Below are 17500 nucleotides of genomic sequence, written 5' to 3' on the forward strand. Positions count from 1 at the left end.
AACACCATAGAAGCCTTCAGTATTACAAGTAGAGGCTTGAATTTTTACTTTAGTTACTTTGTCTTGAGAAATTCTGAATGTGTTCTTTCATTTTGGTTTTCTAACTCCAGATCTTTGCACATTTCATTATAATACTTGATTCTGTCATCTTGAGCTGTCCTTTGCAATTTTCTGTTCAACACATTTACTTCCTCATTTCTTCCATTTTCTTTAGCATCTCTATACTGGCAAACAAGTTTCAGTCTCTTCTGACATCTATTTGGGTCTTTTCCTTCTTTCCTCTTAATGACCATTTGCTTTCTTCCTACATGGTGTTCTTGATGCCATCCCATAACTCAACTCTTCTAGTCTTTGGTTCTTAGTGTCTAATACATCAAATCTGTTCTCTAAGTTCAGATAGGATATGTTCAAAGACAAATTTTGGTTCTTGTGAACTTGTTTAAATTTTCTTCTACATCAACATGAACTTGCATATGATAATTTGATGGTCTGTTCCATAGTCTCCCTCTGGCCTTATTTTGGCTGATGATTTGGAGCTTTTCCACCATCTCTTTCTACAGATTTAGTCAATTTGATTTCTGTGTATTCTGTCTGATGAGGTCCATGTATGTAGTTGCCTTTGATTTTTGTTTTAAAAACGGTATTAGCAATGAAGAAGTCATTGGTCTTGGAAAATCCCATCATGTGATCTCCAGCATTGTTTCTATCACCAAGGCCATATTTTCCAACAGCTGCTCTTTCATCTTTGTTCCCAACCTTTGCATTCTAATCACCCATGATTATTAATACATCTTGATTGCACATTTGTTTAATTTCAACCTGAAGAAGTTGGTAGAATTATTCAGTTTCACTAACACTGGCTTTAGTGGCTACATAAATTTGAATAATAGTGGTATTAACTGATCTTCCTTATAGACATATGTATATTATCCTATCACAGGTGGCATTCTAGATAGACTTTCAAGATAGACCTTGTGTTGTTCTTTTTGATGATGACTATGACACTATTCCTCTTCAATTTGTTATTGCCAGCATAGTAGACCATATGGTTGTCAGATTTAAAATGGCTAATACCAGTCCATTTCAGCTCACTAATGCCTAGGATATCGATTTTTATGTGTTCCATTTCATTTATGACAGTTTAAAATTTTCCTGGATTCATGCTTCATACATTCCATGTTCTAATTATTAAATGGATATTTACAGCTGTCTCTCTTAATTTTGAGTTGTGCCTCAACAGCAAATGAAGGTCCCAAGGGCTTTACTCCATTCATGTCATCACAGTCAACTCTACTTTGACGAGGCAGCGCTTTCCCCATCATGTTTTAACTGCCTTCCAACTGAGGGACTCATATTCTGGTACTGTATCTGACAACATTCTGGTGCTATTCATCGTGTTTCAATATTCCGTAGTCTAGTGCTTTCTGACAGTGTTCTACTGCTTTTCATATGGTTTCTAGTGGCTAAATATTTGGAAGTAGTCTGCCACGCCTTCTTCCTAATCTGTCTTAGTCTAGAAGCTCAGCTGAAACCTGTCCACCATGAGTATACCCTGCTGTTATTTAAAACACAGGTGACATAGCTTCTAGCATCACAGCAACACACACACTTCCACAATATGACAAACTGACAGCTGAGTGGTGGTTGTATCCATGAACATGGTGCATTCTTCCATTTTCATAAGTCTCTTTTGGTTTCTTGGAGTAGTGTTTTATAGTTTTCTTTGTATAGGTCTTTTGTTTCTCTGATTAGAGTTATTCCTAAGTATTTCATATTTTGGGTGGCTATTATAAATGGTATTGTTTTCCTAAATTCTTTTTCAGAGCTGTCTTTATTAGTGTAGAGGAATCCAACTTATTTTTGTATATTCATCTTGTACCCTGCCACTTTGCTGAATATTTCAAAGAGTTCCAATACTTTTCTTGATGTGTCTTTAGGATTTTCTACATATAGGATCATATCATCTGCAAATAGAGTTTTACTTCTTTTTTACAGATTCGGATGACTTTAATTTCCTTTTATTGCCTAATAGCTTCGGGTAAGACTTCCAACACAGTATTGAATAAGACTGGTGATAAAAAAAGGATCCTTGTCTAGTTCCTGTTCACAAAGTAATGGTTTTAGTTTCTCTCCATTGGCTGTTAGATTTGTATATATACTTTTAATTATATTGATTAATTTCCCTTCTTTTCGTATTTTGTTGAGTGTATCAGGAATGGATGTTGGATTTTGTCAAATGCCTCTTCTGAATCAACTGATGTGATATTGTTGCTCTTTTTGCATGTTTAATTTATGCAGTGGATTACATCAACTGTTTTTCTAATATTGTACCATCCTTCATATCTAATATGAATCCCACTTGATCATGATGTAATATTTGTTGAAATATTTTTGAATTCTATTGGCTATTTGTTGAGAATTTTTGCTTCTATGTTCATGAGGGATATTGATCTATAATTTTCTTTTTTAGTGATGTCTTTGCCTTGTTTTGTTAAGAGGGTTATACTCACATCATAAAATTTATTTGAGAGTTTTTCATCAAATTGCATCTGTGTTCTGTAATAGTTTGAGTAGAATTGGTATCAGATCTTCTCTAAATGTTTTGTAGAATTCATCAATAAAGCTCTCTTGTCCTGGACTTTTTTTTGGAGGTTGTGGGTTGAGGGGATTCATGACCTGATCAGTTTCTTCTTTTGTTATAGGTCTGCTCACATTTTCTACTTTTTTCTTGTTCTTTAGGTAGGATATGTTTTTCTGAGAAGTTAATCATTTCTTCAGAATTTTCCAATTTGTTGGAGTGCATTTATTCTTTGTATTCAATTATTATCCTCTTTTATTTCCTTTGGTTCTGTTGTGACATCACCCATGTAGTTGTTGTTTTTTTATTATTATTATGCTTGTTATTTGCATCTTCTCCTTCCTTTCTATTGTTATATTTGCCAATGGTTTGACAATTTAATCCTTTCAAAAAACCAACTTCTTGTCTTCTTTATTCTTTGTATTGTTTTTCTGTGTTGTAATTCTTTTTTTCCCATCTAATCTTTATCATTTCTTTTCTTCTGGTGACTATAGGGTTACTTTGTTGGTCTTTTTCTAATTGTTGGAACTGTTGTGTTAATATGCTGATTTTCATGTTTATTGTGGTTATATCCTACTGTTCAAGTGACAATTTAATCATGAGGTAATGTCCTTCTTTGACTCTAATGCTGGTTTTTGACTTAAAGTCTATTTATCAGAAATCGATATTGCCACTCATGTTTGTTTTTGATTGATGTTAGCTTGATATATTTTTTCCATCCTTTGGTTTTTAACCCATTTTTATCTTTGTATATAAGGTGTGTCTTTTGTAAACAGAATATTAAAGGATCCTGTTTTCTTTTCCATTCTGCTGTCCTCTGTCTCATGATGGATGCATTTAATCCATTGGTATTCAGTGTAATTATCAATGGCATCCTAGTGTGGCATTGTTTGATAAGTATTGGACTACAAGATCAGTTTGAACTGCAAAGTTAGCAATTCAAACTTATTGAATCCCAGCCATTCCTGGGAAACACTATAGAAGTTCTCTATGAGTTGGAACTGACTTGGCAGCACTTAACAACAACAGTAACAATGAATTGATTGCTGTCATTTGTGTGTGGTGCTGCTTGTTGTTGTGTTGTTGTTGTTGTTGTTATTGTTGTTCCATATAACTTTCTGTCCTGAGTTCATTGTGCATTTTCTTGTCATTTTCTTTGCTGCTTTGGGTAAGACTTCCAATGTACACACTGTAGGTTAAAGCCGTTCAAATGGCTTTGCAGTTCAAGCTCACCAGCTGCTCCTCAGAAACCCTATACAGGGTCGCTATGGGTCAGAACAGACTCGACAGCCTCTAAACAACAACAAACCTCATATGCATGTGAAAGTTGGACAGTAAATAAGGAAGATCATAGAAGAATTGATGCATTTGAGTTATGGTGTTGGAGGAGAATAGTGAAAGTGCCATGGACTGCCAAAAGATCTGTGCTGGAAGAAGTGCAGCCAGAGTACTCTTTAGTAGCCAGGATGGCCAGATATGATCTCTTATACTTTGGACATATTATCAGGAAGGACCAGTCCCAGAAGAAGGACATCATGCTTGGGAAGTAGAAGGTTAGTGACAAAGAGGGAGACCTCCAATGAGATGCACTGACACACTGGAAGCAGCAATTGGCCCAAGTGAAGTAATGATTATGAGATTGATGAAGGACTGGGCAGTGTTTCATTCTGTTGTGCATAGGGTCTCTATGAGTCAGTACTGACTAGATGGCAACTAACAACAACAACAACAAATCATTAGTTGGGAGCTCACTCCCCCACAAATAACAATCTAAATTGACTAAAGGAGTTCATTAAATATACACACACAAAGGGGATTCAGTAACTTATGGGGGGGAAATTAATTAAAAGATAATGGAAGTTGTTCAACAGTAAAATTAAGAATTGAAAACAGAAGAAAACAAAGTGCTCTTTAAAAAGTAGTTTTGAAAAGAATCAAGTAAACTTAATAGACATCAGAAATATACACTCTTCATTTATCCCTATGGTTAGATGCCAATGATCAGGTCATTACTCAAAATAAGTGTTATACAAGGAGGAGGCTACAGAACTTGGACTCTCAGAAGTGTTTTTGCCCATAAACTGCTATGCTCTGGACCACAAAGTCCTCTCATTAACATTCAAACAAACCCAGTTTCAACTGTTTGGACTAGAGGTACAGTTGGCAGTTCTGGATGCCTGGAAACCAGCAGTGCGAGGGTCAAGATAATCATCTCCAATTGGAGGAGGTTTGCTATCAGTGCCTATGCCCCACCCCTTGATCAAGCCCCTTCCCAGTCCCACAGCCTCCTGCTGCCCCACAAGACAGGGAGAACCCCACAGAAAGAAGCACTGCCCAGTCTTAGCCAAACTCACACATTTGATTCCATAGCTCCTGCCACTGTGCCAATCCGTCTTGTTGGGGTCTTCCTCTTTTTCTCCAACCCTCGACTTTAGCAAACAATGGTATCCTTCTCCAGGGGCTGGTCCCTCCTAACAGTATGTCCAAAGTATGATAGAAAAAGTCTGATCATCGTGGATTCCAGGGAACATTCTGGCTATACTTCTTCCAACACAGATTGATAATCTTTCAAGACAATAAAAACAAGTTTGAATATAAAAAGTGATGAATTTTGGGATGTGAAAAACAAGATAGAATTAAAATACTGAAACACATTAACATGAAAGACAGTACTTGGGTTTAAAATATTAGATTGTACATTGCTCTGGAAAAGCATAGGGATACTGGCTTTGTGTCAAATATACATCTTAAAAATGTAAACATCACCACCAGAAGCATAAAAATGATGTATTTAACTTGCAAGCAGATGGGGGTTAAATGGGTATGAGAAAAACAGACATGGGAAACCTAAAGGCAGGAAGAAACATTGCTGTAAAAGGGGGAACTGATTGAAAGCATAAAGTTAGATGGAAAGAAATAAAACAAAAAATACAGTGGACAAGAGAAATTAAATGGATTAAATGGGTGGTTGAAAGACAAAGATTTCCCAACTCTAATAATAGTAATAAAATACAGCTCTAGGTTGGTGTGGCACTGTAGGATAAAGCACTGGACCTCAAGGTCAGTTTGAATCACAAGATCGGCAGTTCAAACTCAACAGCTTCTCTTTGGAGACCATAGGTAGGATCACTGTGAGTCAGAATTGACTTGATGGCACTTAAAAACAATAATAAAATAGGTTATTTGAGCCCTGGTGTGGTGCTGTAGGATAAGCGCTGGACTGGTAACTATAAGATCTGTATTTGAAACACTCTCAGAAACTCTGTTTTGTTGTTTAAGATGAAGTCCTGCCATCCTGGTTTCCAAGGATCATTCTGACTGTACTTCTTCCAACACAGATTTGTTCGTTCTTCTGGCAGTCCATGGTACTTTTAATATTCATCTCCAACAACATAACTCAAATGCATCAGTTCTTCTACCATCTTATTTATTCATTGTCCAACTTTCACATGCATATGAGACAACTGAAAATACCATGGCTTGGGTCAAGCACATCCTAGTCTTCAAACAGATATCTTTGCTCTTGAACATTTTAAGAGGTCTTTCATAAGTCATTTGATTTCTTGACTGCTGCTTCCATAAGTGTTGATTATGGGCCCAAGCAAAATGAAGTCTTTGACAACTTCAGTCTTCTCTCTGTTTACCATGAGGTTATTTATTAATACAGTTGTGAGGATTTTTGTTTTCTATACAGAGTCCCTATGAAATGGAACCAACTCAACAGCACACAATAATCATAACAAATATATTGTTTAGATGAAAAGACCTCTTTTAAGTGTTCGAGAGCAAAGATGTCAGTTTGAGGACTAAGGTGTATTTGACCCAAGGCATGGTATTTTCAATTGCCTTATATGCATGTGAATGTTGGACAGTGAATAAGGAAGACCACAGAAAATTAATGCATTTGAATTATGGTGTTAGAGAAGAATATTAAAAGTACCATGGACTGCCTGGAAAACAAACAAATCTGTGTTGAAAGAAGTAGAGTCAGAATGCTCCTAGGAAGCCAGGATGGCCAGAATTTGTCTCTCATTCTTCAGAAATATTATCAGTAGGGACCAGTCCTTGGAGAATTATATCATGCTTGGTAAAGTCAAAAGTCAGTGAAAAGAGGAAGACCTCCCAACAAGCCGGATGAGCACAGTGGGATCAGCAGTGGAATCAAGTGTAACAACCATTGTGAGGCTGGTACAGGACCAGGAAGTGTTACACTCTATTGTGTAATAAGGTCACTATGAGTTGGAACAGCCTTGATGGCAACAACAACAAAGCCTAAGTAACAAACATTGAAAAGAAAAGAGAAAAAGACTCACCTGACAAACAAGAGCTAAAATAAATTAGGAGTAGCTATGATTACAACCTGATGTGGCTCTGTGGCTTAATGCGCCGGACTACAAAGCCATTTGAACTGCAAGGTCAGTGGTTCAAGCTCACCAGCTGCTCCTTGGAAACCCTATATAGGGTCACTATGGATCAGAACCAACTCGATGGCACTTCATAACAACATGATTACAACCAAAAAAGCATTCTGTAAGGTTAAAAAAAGTTGCAAAAATGGTAAGAGGAAAGATATCTAAAGACCAATATAAGCATTAGAATGAGCATTCCATTTTATATTTTTACTGTTACAGTGTTAAAATTCCAGTTATTTCAGTATTTTGTTTGGGTTGGAAAATGTCATACAAGTCGTCAGTTGCTACTGGTAACAGGTTTTTATTTTGGTTTTGTCCATTTGCCTTGCAGTTCCAAGTGTCTCTTCAATGAAATTGTTCTGAATAGTGGGAAGAAGAGCAGTAGGGGTTGTTGTAGTTTTTCAGACTTGAATCATTGATCTAACATATGCTCACAGCATAAGTCTCTATCATAAGAGTCAAAGACAGACAAGAAGGATCCCAAACTTAAAATAAGCAAAACTCTGTGTCATGTAGCGTCTGTACCATGCAGCACCTGTGCCATGCAGTGCCTGTGCTATGCAGCACCTATGCCATGCAGCGTCTGTGCCAGGTAGCATCTGTACAATGCAGCATGTGACAGAGGATGCTTTCAGTTGCTGCCACTACCTACTCCACAGTGGTGGTGACATTTGCCGAGTGTGCCTCAGAGCTGCTTTGCTGTAATTGTAGGTACAAGCTTAAGTTTTTAAAAGAGCAGTGCAAGGAAGGAGGCAGGGCTTGATGGCAGATAGGGTAGAGGTGCAGTGAAGATCTCCGTCAGCAATACCACAGAATACCAGACGAAGTGGGTTCAGGGGAGAGCGCCAAAATTCTGAACTACAGAGGTGTTGTTGTTGTTGTTGCTGAGTGCCGTAGAGTCGATGCCAACCCAGAGCGACCCTGTGTAGGGTTTCCAAGCTGGTGAGCTTGAACCGCCGCCCTTGCAGTTCAAACAGCTTTGCAGTCTGGCGCATTAACCCACAGCACCACACCAGGACGCCTGGTAGATTCTAAAATATGAGGATGTCTTAGCTTCTGCAACAAGTTCCACTAACTATAAGCCTTCAAACTTTTTAAATATTCTAAAATGTTTGAAGGCTTATAGTTAGTGGAACTTGTTGCGAAAGCTAAGACATCTCATACTTTAGAATCTGCCAGGCTTAGCAGCCCAAAGCTGACAAATTGGGTGAGAACAAATGGTAAGACCAAGCGGGGGAGCAAGCAGACACCCCAGGAATGAACAACCTTAGGAACCTTGGAGCAAAGGTGACAATATTCTGTGTTTGGTTTTGCCATTCTGATTTTGTTTTTGTTTTTTTTTTGTTATCTGTTCATTGGCCTTTAGCTGTCTACGTACCTCCAGTCTGGTAACTAAAGGGGGTGACCGAGCGAGTAGACACCCCCACTCCCACGACTGGAGGGTTCTTCCGCCCCACATGCACACAGATCCTCTCAGCATTTAGAGGGACTTGACCTTCTCACTTTTGAGTACTTTGGAGTCAGTTCCAGCTCATAGCGACCCTGCGCAGGATTTCTAAGGCTGTGAATCTCTGCGTAAGCAGAGGGCCTAGTCTTTCTCCTGCGGAACAGCTGGTGGTTCCGAGCTGCTGGTTTTGGGCTTGACAGCCTGATTCGTAATCACTATGCTACAAACAGGCAGCTCAAAACGGCCACAGCTGGTCCTGAACTGTTTATTAATAGGGAAAGGGCCAGAATGGGGGTGTGGAGAGGGAGAGAGTTTAAAAACAAAACAGATCAAAAACTAAATCCTGAGGTACAGCATAACAATGAACAGTGGCATCTTAAAATGTATCAGACAGCCTTGAAGGCAACAAACTGAAAGAGGACATTAAAGTCGTGCTCATATTAGACTACAGAGTATTATTTTCTTTTTCTTTTATCTCCTCTCCTTTTTCCATGATTATAGAGTCCAGTATCCAGTCTGGTTTTTTGTTTTGTTTTGATTTTTGTTTTTTGTGTTGTTTTTGTTCTGGTTTTTCCTTGCTTTTTTGCTGTTGCTGTTTTTATGGGGGGGAGGGGAGGTTTAGTTCTGCTGTATTTTTTTTTCTGTTCCCTCTTTTATCTATAGGTGGCTTTTTCTCTCCCTTTACTACCCAAGAAGAGTCAGCAATTGCTGCCATATAGTTAAGATAAAATCATACCCTGTAAAGCCCTACAATCCAGGAAAGAACCAATATCAACTGCCATACGCCAGGGAGGCAGACAACACCTGCGAAAGTTACTCTGAGTTAAGCAATAAGAATAGTGGAAAAGGAAGCCCACCTCCCGATTACATTTACCTGGAGGCAATCGGTTAGCATAAAAAATACCAAAACACACAAGTATTAAGGCCACAGCTAAATACAAAACATGTCTAAAAGCAAAAACAGATGACCATATCAACACATGTCCATAAACATGATAAAATGTCTGAGACAAAAGAACTAGAGGTCGACCTGGACTACACTCTGGAAGGAGGGCAGACTTTGGACATGACCGAGAAGGAATTCAGAAAAATGATTATAAAATGTTTCAAAACACTTTACAGTGGAGTTGAGAAAAATAGGAAGAAGTCAGGAAAGCTCTACAGGAACAATCAAATAAGATAGATACAGCATTGGAAACAATTCAAAACCTACAGAAAGAGATTCAAACAATCAATAATAGATTATCAGAAATAGACAATACACTGAAAGGGCAAAGGAGTAGAATTGAAAAATTGAATGGCATAACTAGTGAAATGAAGGACAAATCTCTCAATACCACTAAGATAGAAGACCAAGCAGAAAAAAAGGATTCAAAAAAATCTGAAGCAGGTCTAAGATTCATGTTGGACAACATGAAGAGGAATAACTTAAAAATTACCAGCATTCCAGAAAAGGAAGAATCACACAAGTCCACAGAGGAGATAGTTGAGTAGCTTCTGGAAGAAATTTTTTCTAACATCCTGAAAAGTGAAGAGATAAACATTCAAGAAGCTCAGCAAACCCCAGCTTCTTGTATGCTTATCTTCTCATCTTTCATGATGTTAGGGAAGTGCTCTTCCAACAACTCATCAGCAGTTTCCTCTGTGCTTGTCTCTTCCTGTTCTGGAATTCCAATCACCCATAAATTATTCCTCTTCGTGGTGTCCCACATAATTCTTAGGCTTTCTTTAAATTTTATCATTCCTTTTTTCTGTTGTTCTTCTAGTATACTAATATTGAGAGTTTTCTCTTCAAGCTCACTAATTTGGGCTTCAATTGCTTCAAAGTTACTACTTTGCCCTTTTAATGTATTGTTAGTTTCTGAGATCTTAGTATTAATCTTCAGATTTCTCATTGCAGGTTTTGTATTGTTCCAAAATTTGCATTTATTTTGTCTGTATGTTCTTGCAGTATTTTCCTGAATTCTTTTAAAGTTTTGATATTCTCGTCCTTAATTTGCTCAATCTTTCTATCACTCCTTTTGAAAGTACCTAATTATCATTCTTTTGAATTCTTTTTCAGTTAGTTCCATTACCTTTTTTTCCTTAGAAACATTTTCTGGCTCTGCATCTTGGTCATTTGTTTAAGCATTCTCTTTTGTTTTTGTGTGTGTGTGAGCTAAATTGGTCTGTTGTTTCCAGGGCATTGTGCACTGTGGGATTGTCACATTTGTAAAAACAAACAGTACAGCTGTTATACCTGGAGGAGAGAAATCTCTGGGGGAGGCTCCTGCAATTCAAGGAGCTTATAGGGTAGTTGTGGAAGGGATGTGATAACAAAGTTTCTGGCCCCTAGATGGAGTTCCTCTTGGCCTCAGTATTGTCTGCATTCAGGGCATTAAATCCAGAAGTAGTTCATGGGAGCCTTGATGGAGCTGGTTTCAGTGTCTGTTAGGACCATAGGGAAGCTTGATGAAGTGTGATAAATGTTGGTCTGGTGGCTCCTGAAGGGAAGACAAGAATTCTGTCAGTAGAATCACTACTGCCCACACTTACTACTCCTTAACTCCTGAAAATATATTGACATTTTTTTCATCTTCTGAAGTCCTCCTACTCCCTTTTCTGTTAGAAGCTTTGTTATATACACACCCATAAATATGTGTGTGTATGTATATGTATGTATATATATGTCCTAATGTGGCATTGTGGATTAATGCACCAGACTGCAAAGTTGTTTGAACAGCAAGGTTGGCAATTCAAGCTCACCAGCAGCTCCTCAGAAACAGGGTCGCTATGGGTAGGAACCAACTCGACAGCACTTAATAACAAAAATATATATGTGTGTGTATATGAATATATATGTTTGTGTGAACATGTGTATATATGTGTGTGTGTGTATGTGTATATGTGTGTGGAGTCTTAGTATGGTATTGTGGGTCAATGCATCAGACTACAAAGTCATTAGAACAGCAAGGTTGGCAGCTCAAGCTCACCAGCAGCTCCTCAGAAACAGGGTCACTATGAGTAGGAACCTACTCAACAACACTTAACAACAACAACATATATGTGTGTGTATATGAATATGAATACATATATATGTGTGTGTGTGGAATATTGGTGTGGTGTTGTGGGCTAATACATCAGACTGCAAAGTTGCTTGAACTGCAAGGTCGGTGGTTCAAGCTCACCAGCTGCTCCTTGGAAACCCTATACAGGATTGCTATGGGTCGGAACCAACTTGACGGCACTTAACGACAACAACATACATATATATATTTATGTACGTTTGTGTGTGTGTATATGTGTGTGTATATGCATGTACATGTATGTGTGTATGTATATGTGTGTGAACTTGTATGTATATGCATATATGTATGTGTGTGTGTATGTGTGTGTGTGTGTGTGTGTGTATATATATAATGTTTATATGACTGGAGTGTGTATGTGGAGGGAATTGGCCCTTCCACGATTTGCTGAGGAAGTCTTCCAGACCCAGATAGGAACAGGAACTGCAATGAGAGAGCTCGCGCTCCTTTCCTCCAATAAACAGGAATCCCTGCAAACGCCTTCCCTCCTCCTACCATGACTGACTTGGGCACGACCAGGCACCTGGGAAACTTCTGCCTAGTAACATTGGCTCATGGAATGCTTTTCCTGTTTCTAGCGCTGATGAACGGTTTGATGCCACATTCCATACCAACGTTTTAGTGAACTCCTCCGGGCACTGCCAGTACCTCCCTCCAGGTAAGACCCATTTTCTCTTGTCCTCATGCATGTTCATAATTTAAGTGAGTTTAGGATGTCAGCCCAGCAATGCACTAATACATTGTGACTCAGCTGTGTACCTTCTACCTCTGCTCGCCCTCGTCTTGCCTGTCCTGCTTTCTTCTCCTCTCCTCTCTGCCGTCATGTTTTCTGAATCTTTTGTCTTGGAGCCACTGCTCAAACTGTCTTTGCCAGCAAGTATCAACTGTTCTAATTTTCTGCTGTGTCTTCTTTAAAATGGAAGAATTAAAAGGAGTTTTCCTAGTTAGATGATTTCCAACTCCCCTTACAACCTTCGAGTCCCATAACCAAGCCACTTATTTCTCCATTTCAGCATGTTTGTTCCTGCTCTAGTCAGTGTCTCTGGTGATGCTGTAGAGGAAGGTTTGGAGGTGACATGCAGAGCTCACAGTGATCTCTGAAGGAGGATGTATTAAAGAGCACTCAGCATATTAGATCCAAAATCAAATGCTTCCAGAATAGAACTGATTAATGACTTGTTCCTGAATGGATACTTCGCCTTTTTCTCAACTAACTCTGTTTTGACTTGCTTCCTCGAGATTGATTCTTTTTCTCATGAGCTCATCCTTTTGGTCAGATTTCCTAGGTCTTGGGATGATTCACTAGGTACAAGTCATCCATCAAGTGGAACTCTGGTGTTTGATGGCTTTGAGGCACATTTGGGGTGGGCTTTAACATACCTATATTGTGGTGTTTTTCTCCCTCCTTCCCCCCCACCCAGGATTATCTCCCTACTACACTACCCTTGTTTATGAACTGATGACCTGTTTGGTTTGTTTAATTTCCTGCACTCAAGCAACCTGTACCACTCTCCACTTACACACACAATTTCTTATTTGATGTTTATCCCCTTCCTGACCCCTAACTCCCTTCTCAGTGGTACCATTTGCAAATTCACTTCACAGCACTTAGCAAAGCTAGCTTTACCTTCAGGGCTTTGCAAGGCCATTCTCTTGGCTATAGGAGAAGCATCTTTAGGCAAAATCTGGTTATCTTCATTATTTAGTGCTACTATAAAGAATGGGAGGAGCTCTCGTAGTGTAGTGGTTATGAATCAGGCCGGGAACCACAAGGTCAGCAGTTCGAAACTACCAACTGTTCTGTGGGAGAAAGATGAAGCTTTCTGCTCCCATAAAGTTTTACAGCCTCGGAAACCCTGTACAGGGTTGCTCTGAGTCAGAACCGACTCCACGGCACAAACAACAATAACATAACATGAATGGAGTCCTGGTGTGGTGCTGTGCATTAATGAGTCAGACTGCAAAGCCATTTGAACTGCAAGGTCGGTGGTTCAAGCTCACCAGCCGCTCCTTGGAAACCCTATACAGGGTCACTGTGGGTCGGAATCAACTTGATGGCACTCAACAACAACAACATAATATGAAAATCACAAGTGGATGGCTTTTGAAAAACAGAGATTTATTCTCACAGTTTAGAAAGCTAGAAGTCTGAATTCAGAATACCGGCTCTGGGGACAGGGCCTGGTCTCCTTGCACCATTAGTTGTTCCCACATTCTTTGGAGATTTTCATGTGTCTCAGCATCAATTTGTCCCTGGATTTCAGAGTGTCACAGTGTAGGCACCCCAGGTCCAAAAGACACTCTCCACTCCTGCTCTTGTTTCTTGGTAGTGGTAGTAAGTTCCCCTTTCTCTGCCCAATTCCCTCTCCTTTTATATCTCAAAAGAAATTATTGAGTATATAGCCTCATCCTGTAGATTTTGTCTGACCTCATGAACACCACAGAACAAAGCGCAATAACATCAGATCAGGACTGCTCACATTATATCACAACATGGGGCTGATTTTACTATATCATATCTCATCATGGAGGTGATGTCTTAACCACAAAACCACTGTGAATCCTAGCCCAACCAAGGTGACACAAAACCTAAGCTGTCACACTGGTTTTCCACCTTATGATGCACCACTCTGAAAGTCTATGCTTGCCCCAAGGTGGTGAAGTGTAGTGTTTCATAACATGTGAATGAAGGAGTGGTTGAATGATGGACTCAGTCGTGGTAGATAATCAAAACAAAGCAAAATACCTGTGGAGCCAATTCCAGCTTCTGTATTTGTACAAAGTAGAGCAGCTCTGTAGTGTTTCCAAGGCTGCAAACACTGATGGAGGCAAATTGCCGCATCTTTCTCTTGCAGTGGGCTCAAACCACTGACCTTTTGATTAATAGCCTTATGCTTAATCCACGGTGCCACCAGAGCTCCTCAGTGGCAGATACTTCTCAATAAATCTGATGTGGTGCTGTAGGATCAGCACTGGACTACAAACAACAAGGTCAGCGGTTCTCACCCACCAGCTACTTCTTGGAAACCCAACCCTACATAGATAGGGTTGCTATGCATCGTAACCAATTTGACACTTAACTATGACAATGAATGTACAGATGGAAGAGTTTCAGTTTCTCAAGTCCTCTTTTTTAAGGCAACTGCTTTCTTGCCATTCTCCAAGCACATTATTTCTTAACTTGAAGCCCACTGCCCCTGAGGCTGTGGACTGAGTCTCATTACTTGTGCATTCCTTTCACCAGAACTGCAACAGCTTCTACTGTTGTTGTTGTTGTTGTAAGTGCCATGGAGTCAGTTCTGACTCATAGCAACTCTGTAAAGGGTTTCCAAGAAGCAACTGGTGAGCTTGAACAGTCAACCTTGTGGTTCAAACCTACTTTACAGTCCAGCGCTTAACCCGCAGCACCACACAGTTGTTGTCAAGTGCCATCAAGTCAGTTCCAACTCATAGTGACCCTGTATAGACTTTCTGAGGAACAACTTCTATTATGAAGGCTACTTTGGAAAAGTGTCCAGCACTCAACAACGTAGAACAATAGTGTGCGGCAGATGGTTCTGAGAGCTGAGTCGATTTTGAGCCTCTAAGAAGAGCGTTCCCTGACGCAGTAGCCTGCTTACTGTCAACCTCACTTTCTAGGCCAGGACCCTAAACAGAGTACCTGTGGTTCTGGAGTCTCCAATTCCATTTAAAAAAACAAACAAACATGGAGTTGCTGATGGGGTCCTGTAACCTGGCTCTCCGCTCAGTTCAGTGAGGCACAAGTAAAAAAAAAAAAAAATCACACTCAAAGAAATTGAAACATAAGATTTATTTTGAACACTTATTCTATATGCATATAAGGAGATAATTCTGATTGCAAAAGAAAAGAATAATGTTCCAGTTAAGCTAGTTACAATGAAACTTACAAAGCAAAGAAGATGGAAAAGAAAAGATGAAACATTAGCTAATTTTAATGAGCTTAATAGACCCTATCTTTTCTCCTTTTACTGAGATCAGCTGATATCTGGTCACAAGATGATCTCTGGTTCTATACCCACCAGAAGCCATGATACCTTTGGAAATTTAAATGAAGTAAACCTGGCTTTGAACTGGAAAGAGAAGATTAGCAACTTCGGGTGAAGGACTCTTGGCAGGATTAACTTTTAGTCAAGAATTATTTTGCAGCTAAATTTGACTTCATGAATAAGAAAACCTTAAAATAAAAGCAAGATACCTATGATTAATTTTTCTCTTCAACAGCTGCAAGTTTTGAAATAGAAGCTCTAGTTGCAAAATTACTTTCTTTTTCCTTTTTTTTAAAACCAATTATGTGTTTAATATGTGCTTTTATTGAGGTAAAATGTACATATCATACAGTGCACCCATTTTCAGTGTACAGTTCAATGATTTCTAGCATATTTCCAGAGTTGTGACACTATCATCACAATTTAATTTCCGGACATTTCTATCACTCCAAAACTATCGCTTTTTCCTGTAGTGCATCATGTCCCCACTGCCCGTCCCAGGCCGTCACTGAACTGATTTCTGCCTCTAGAAAAATCTCCTCTTATCACTTCATTGAAATGGGATCATATACTTAAAGAATCACATTTTCCATCTTCCCAACTGTGTGGGCTTTGGAGGACTTAGGTAACACATGAAAGGAGAGTGTTAATGATGATTTATAGATTCCCATGAATATTTGATGGGAGAAAAACAGAACACAAAGCCCTAACCCACTCCTATCAAGGGAATCTGATTCATTGTGACTCTGTACGACAGGCTAGAGCTAGAACTATCCTATATGGTTTCCAGTGCTGAAATCTTTACAGAAGCAAATTGCCACATTCTCTCCGGCAGAGCGGCTGTTGGGGTTGAACCAACCTCTTTGTTAGCAGCTGAGCACGTAACCACTCTGCCACCAGAGTCTTTAGGTTTGATGTAATGTTGTCAAGTTGTACTTAGAAGACCCTGAGGGGATGAGGACTTATTATCCTTCCTCAGCTTGGCTGTGGGTGAGGACCCATGTTTGCAAAGGCAGTATGCTGTTCCCTGTCCTTTTCCACATTCACTCATTCTTTAATTCAACAGCAGAAGTTCAGAGGGCATACCCTGTGTCCACTCGCAGTGAAGCAGTCTCACTTTGGTGTCTTCCAGATTCTTCCAGGCTTCCCAGGTGCAGAGAAAAACAAGTCGGCATGAATAACCAAAGAGCATCTGTCTGTTTTCCTCTTGAAACTTCTTGGAAGCTTGTTTAAAACTTGTTAAGTGCCGTTGAGTCGATTCCGACCCATAGCAACCCTGTATAGGGTTTACAAGGAGTGACTGGTGAGCTTAAACTGCCAACATTGCAGTTCAAACTTACTGAACCCTAAAACCCATCTTTTCAGTGGAAATCCTTCTTGTATCTAAACAGTGTGGCTTCTGTGGAAACCAATTCGTTCTTGTTCTGCGCTTGATTCAGAATGTCGATTGGTTAACGTTAGTTCCACGTGTATTTCTAAGTAGCCATGTATTCTGTCTATTTTTAACCTAAAGAAAATAACCCAGTCTCACCAAGTACACACACACACACACACACACACACATCTTTCAGGTTCTATTTGTAACCTCTTCATCATTTCATTGACTTCTCTGGGGTTTTCTGTTCTTTATTTTGTCTTATTATTTAAATTTCAAGAATGCACATGGTAAATGGGAATTTTCAGGGTTGCTAATTATTTGCACAGAGAGCCCCCCGAACAGTCTTCTTCAACAGAGTGTATCAGTGCTGTATTTGAATTTTTTAAAAGACAGTGACAGTTTAACTGAATTATTCTTCTAGAAATGTTCCAAAAAGGTTTAAGCTTGTTTATTCTGCAGAGGCTTAGCTGCAGTTTGGAGGCAAGGGACCAGGCTCTAGGGTTGGACAGCCAGGCTAGAGGTGCCTTTCCCAGTGCATTGACTTGGGCCACATACATGGCATCATCTGGAAGTGGGTACTACATACATGGCATCATCTGGAAGTGGGTACTAC

General features: G+C 39.4%; 1 protein-coding gene across 3 annotated transcripts in view; it reads left to right on the plus strand.

Moving 5' to 3' along the window:
• The window catches only part of LOC102842471 (neuronal acetylcholine receptor subunit alpha-7-like), a 198681-nt gene that overhangs the window by 154168 nt on the left and 27013 nt on the right, over window positions 1–17500 (plus strand). For 2 of the 3 annotated variants that reach the window (XM_006861866.1, XM_006861867.1), the window contains exon 5: window positions 12081–12160. The exons of the other annotated variant lie outside the window; for it this stretch is intronic. In XM_006861866.1, coding sequence (XP_006861928.1) covers window positions 12081–12160 — 80 coding nt within the window. The remainder of the gene's footprint in view (window positions 1–12080; window positions 12161–17500) is intronic. 3 annotated transcript variants of the gene reach the window in all.

Source organism: Chrysochloris asiatica, unplaced genomic scaffold (assembly GCF_000296735.1).
Source record: "Chrysochloris asiatica unplaced genomic scaffold, ChrAsi1.0 scaffold00044, whole genome shotgun sequence".
NCBI classification, from domain to species: Eukaryota; Metazoa; Chordata; class Mammalia; order Afrosoricida; family Chrysochloridae; genus Chrysochloris; species Chrysochloris asiatica.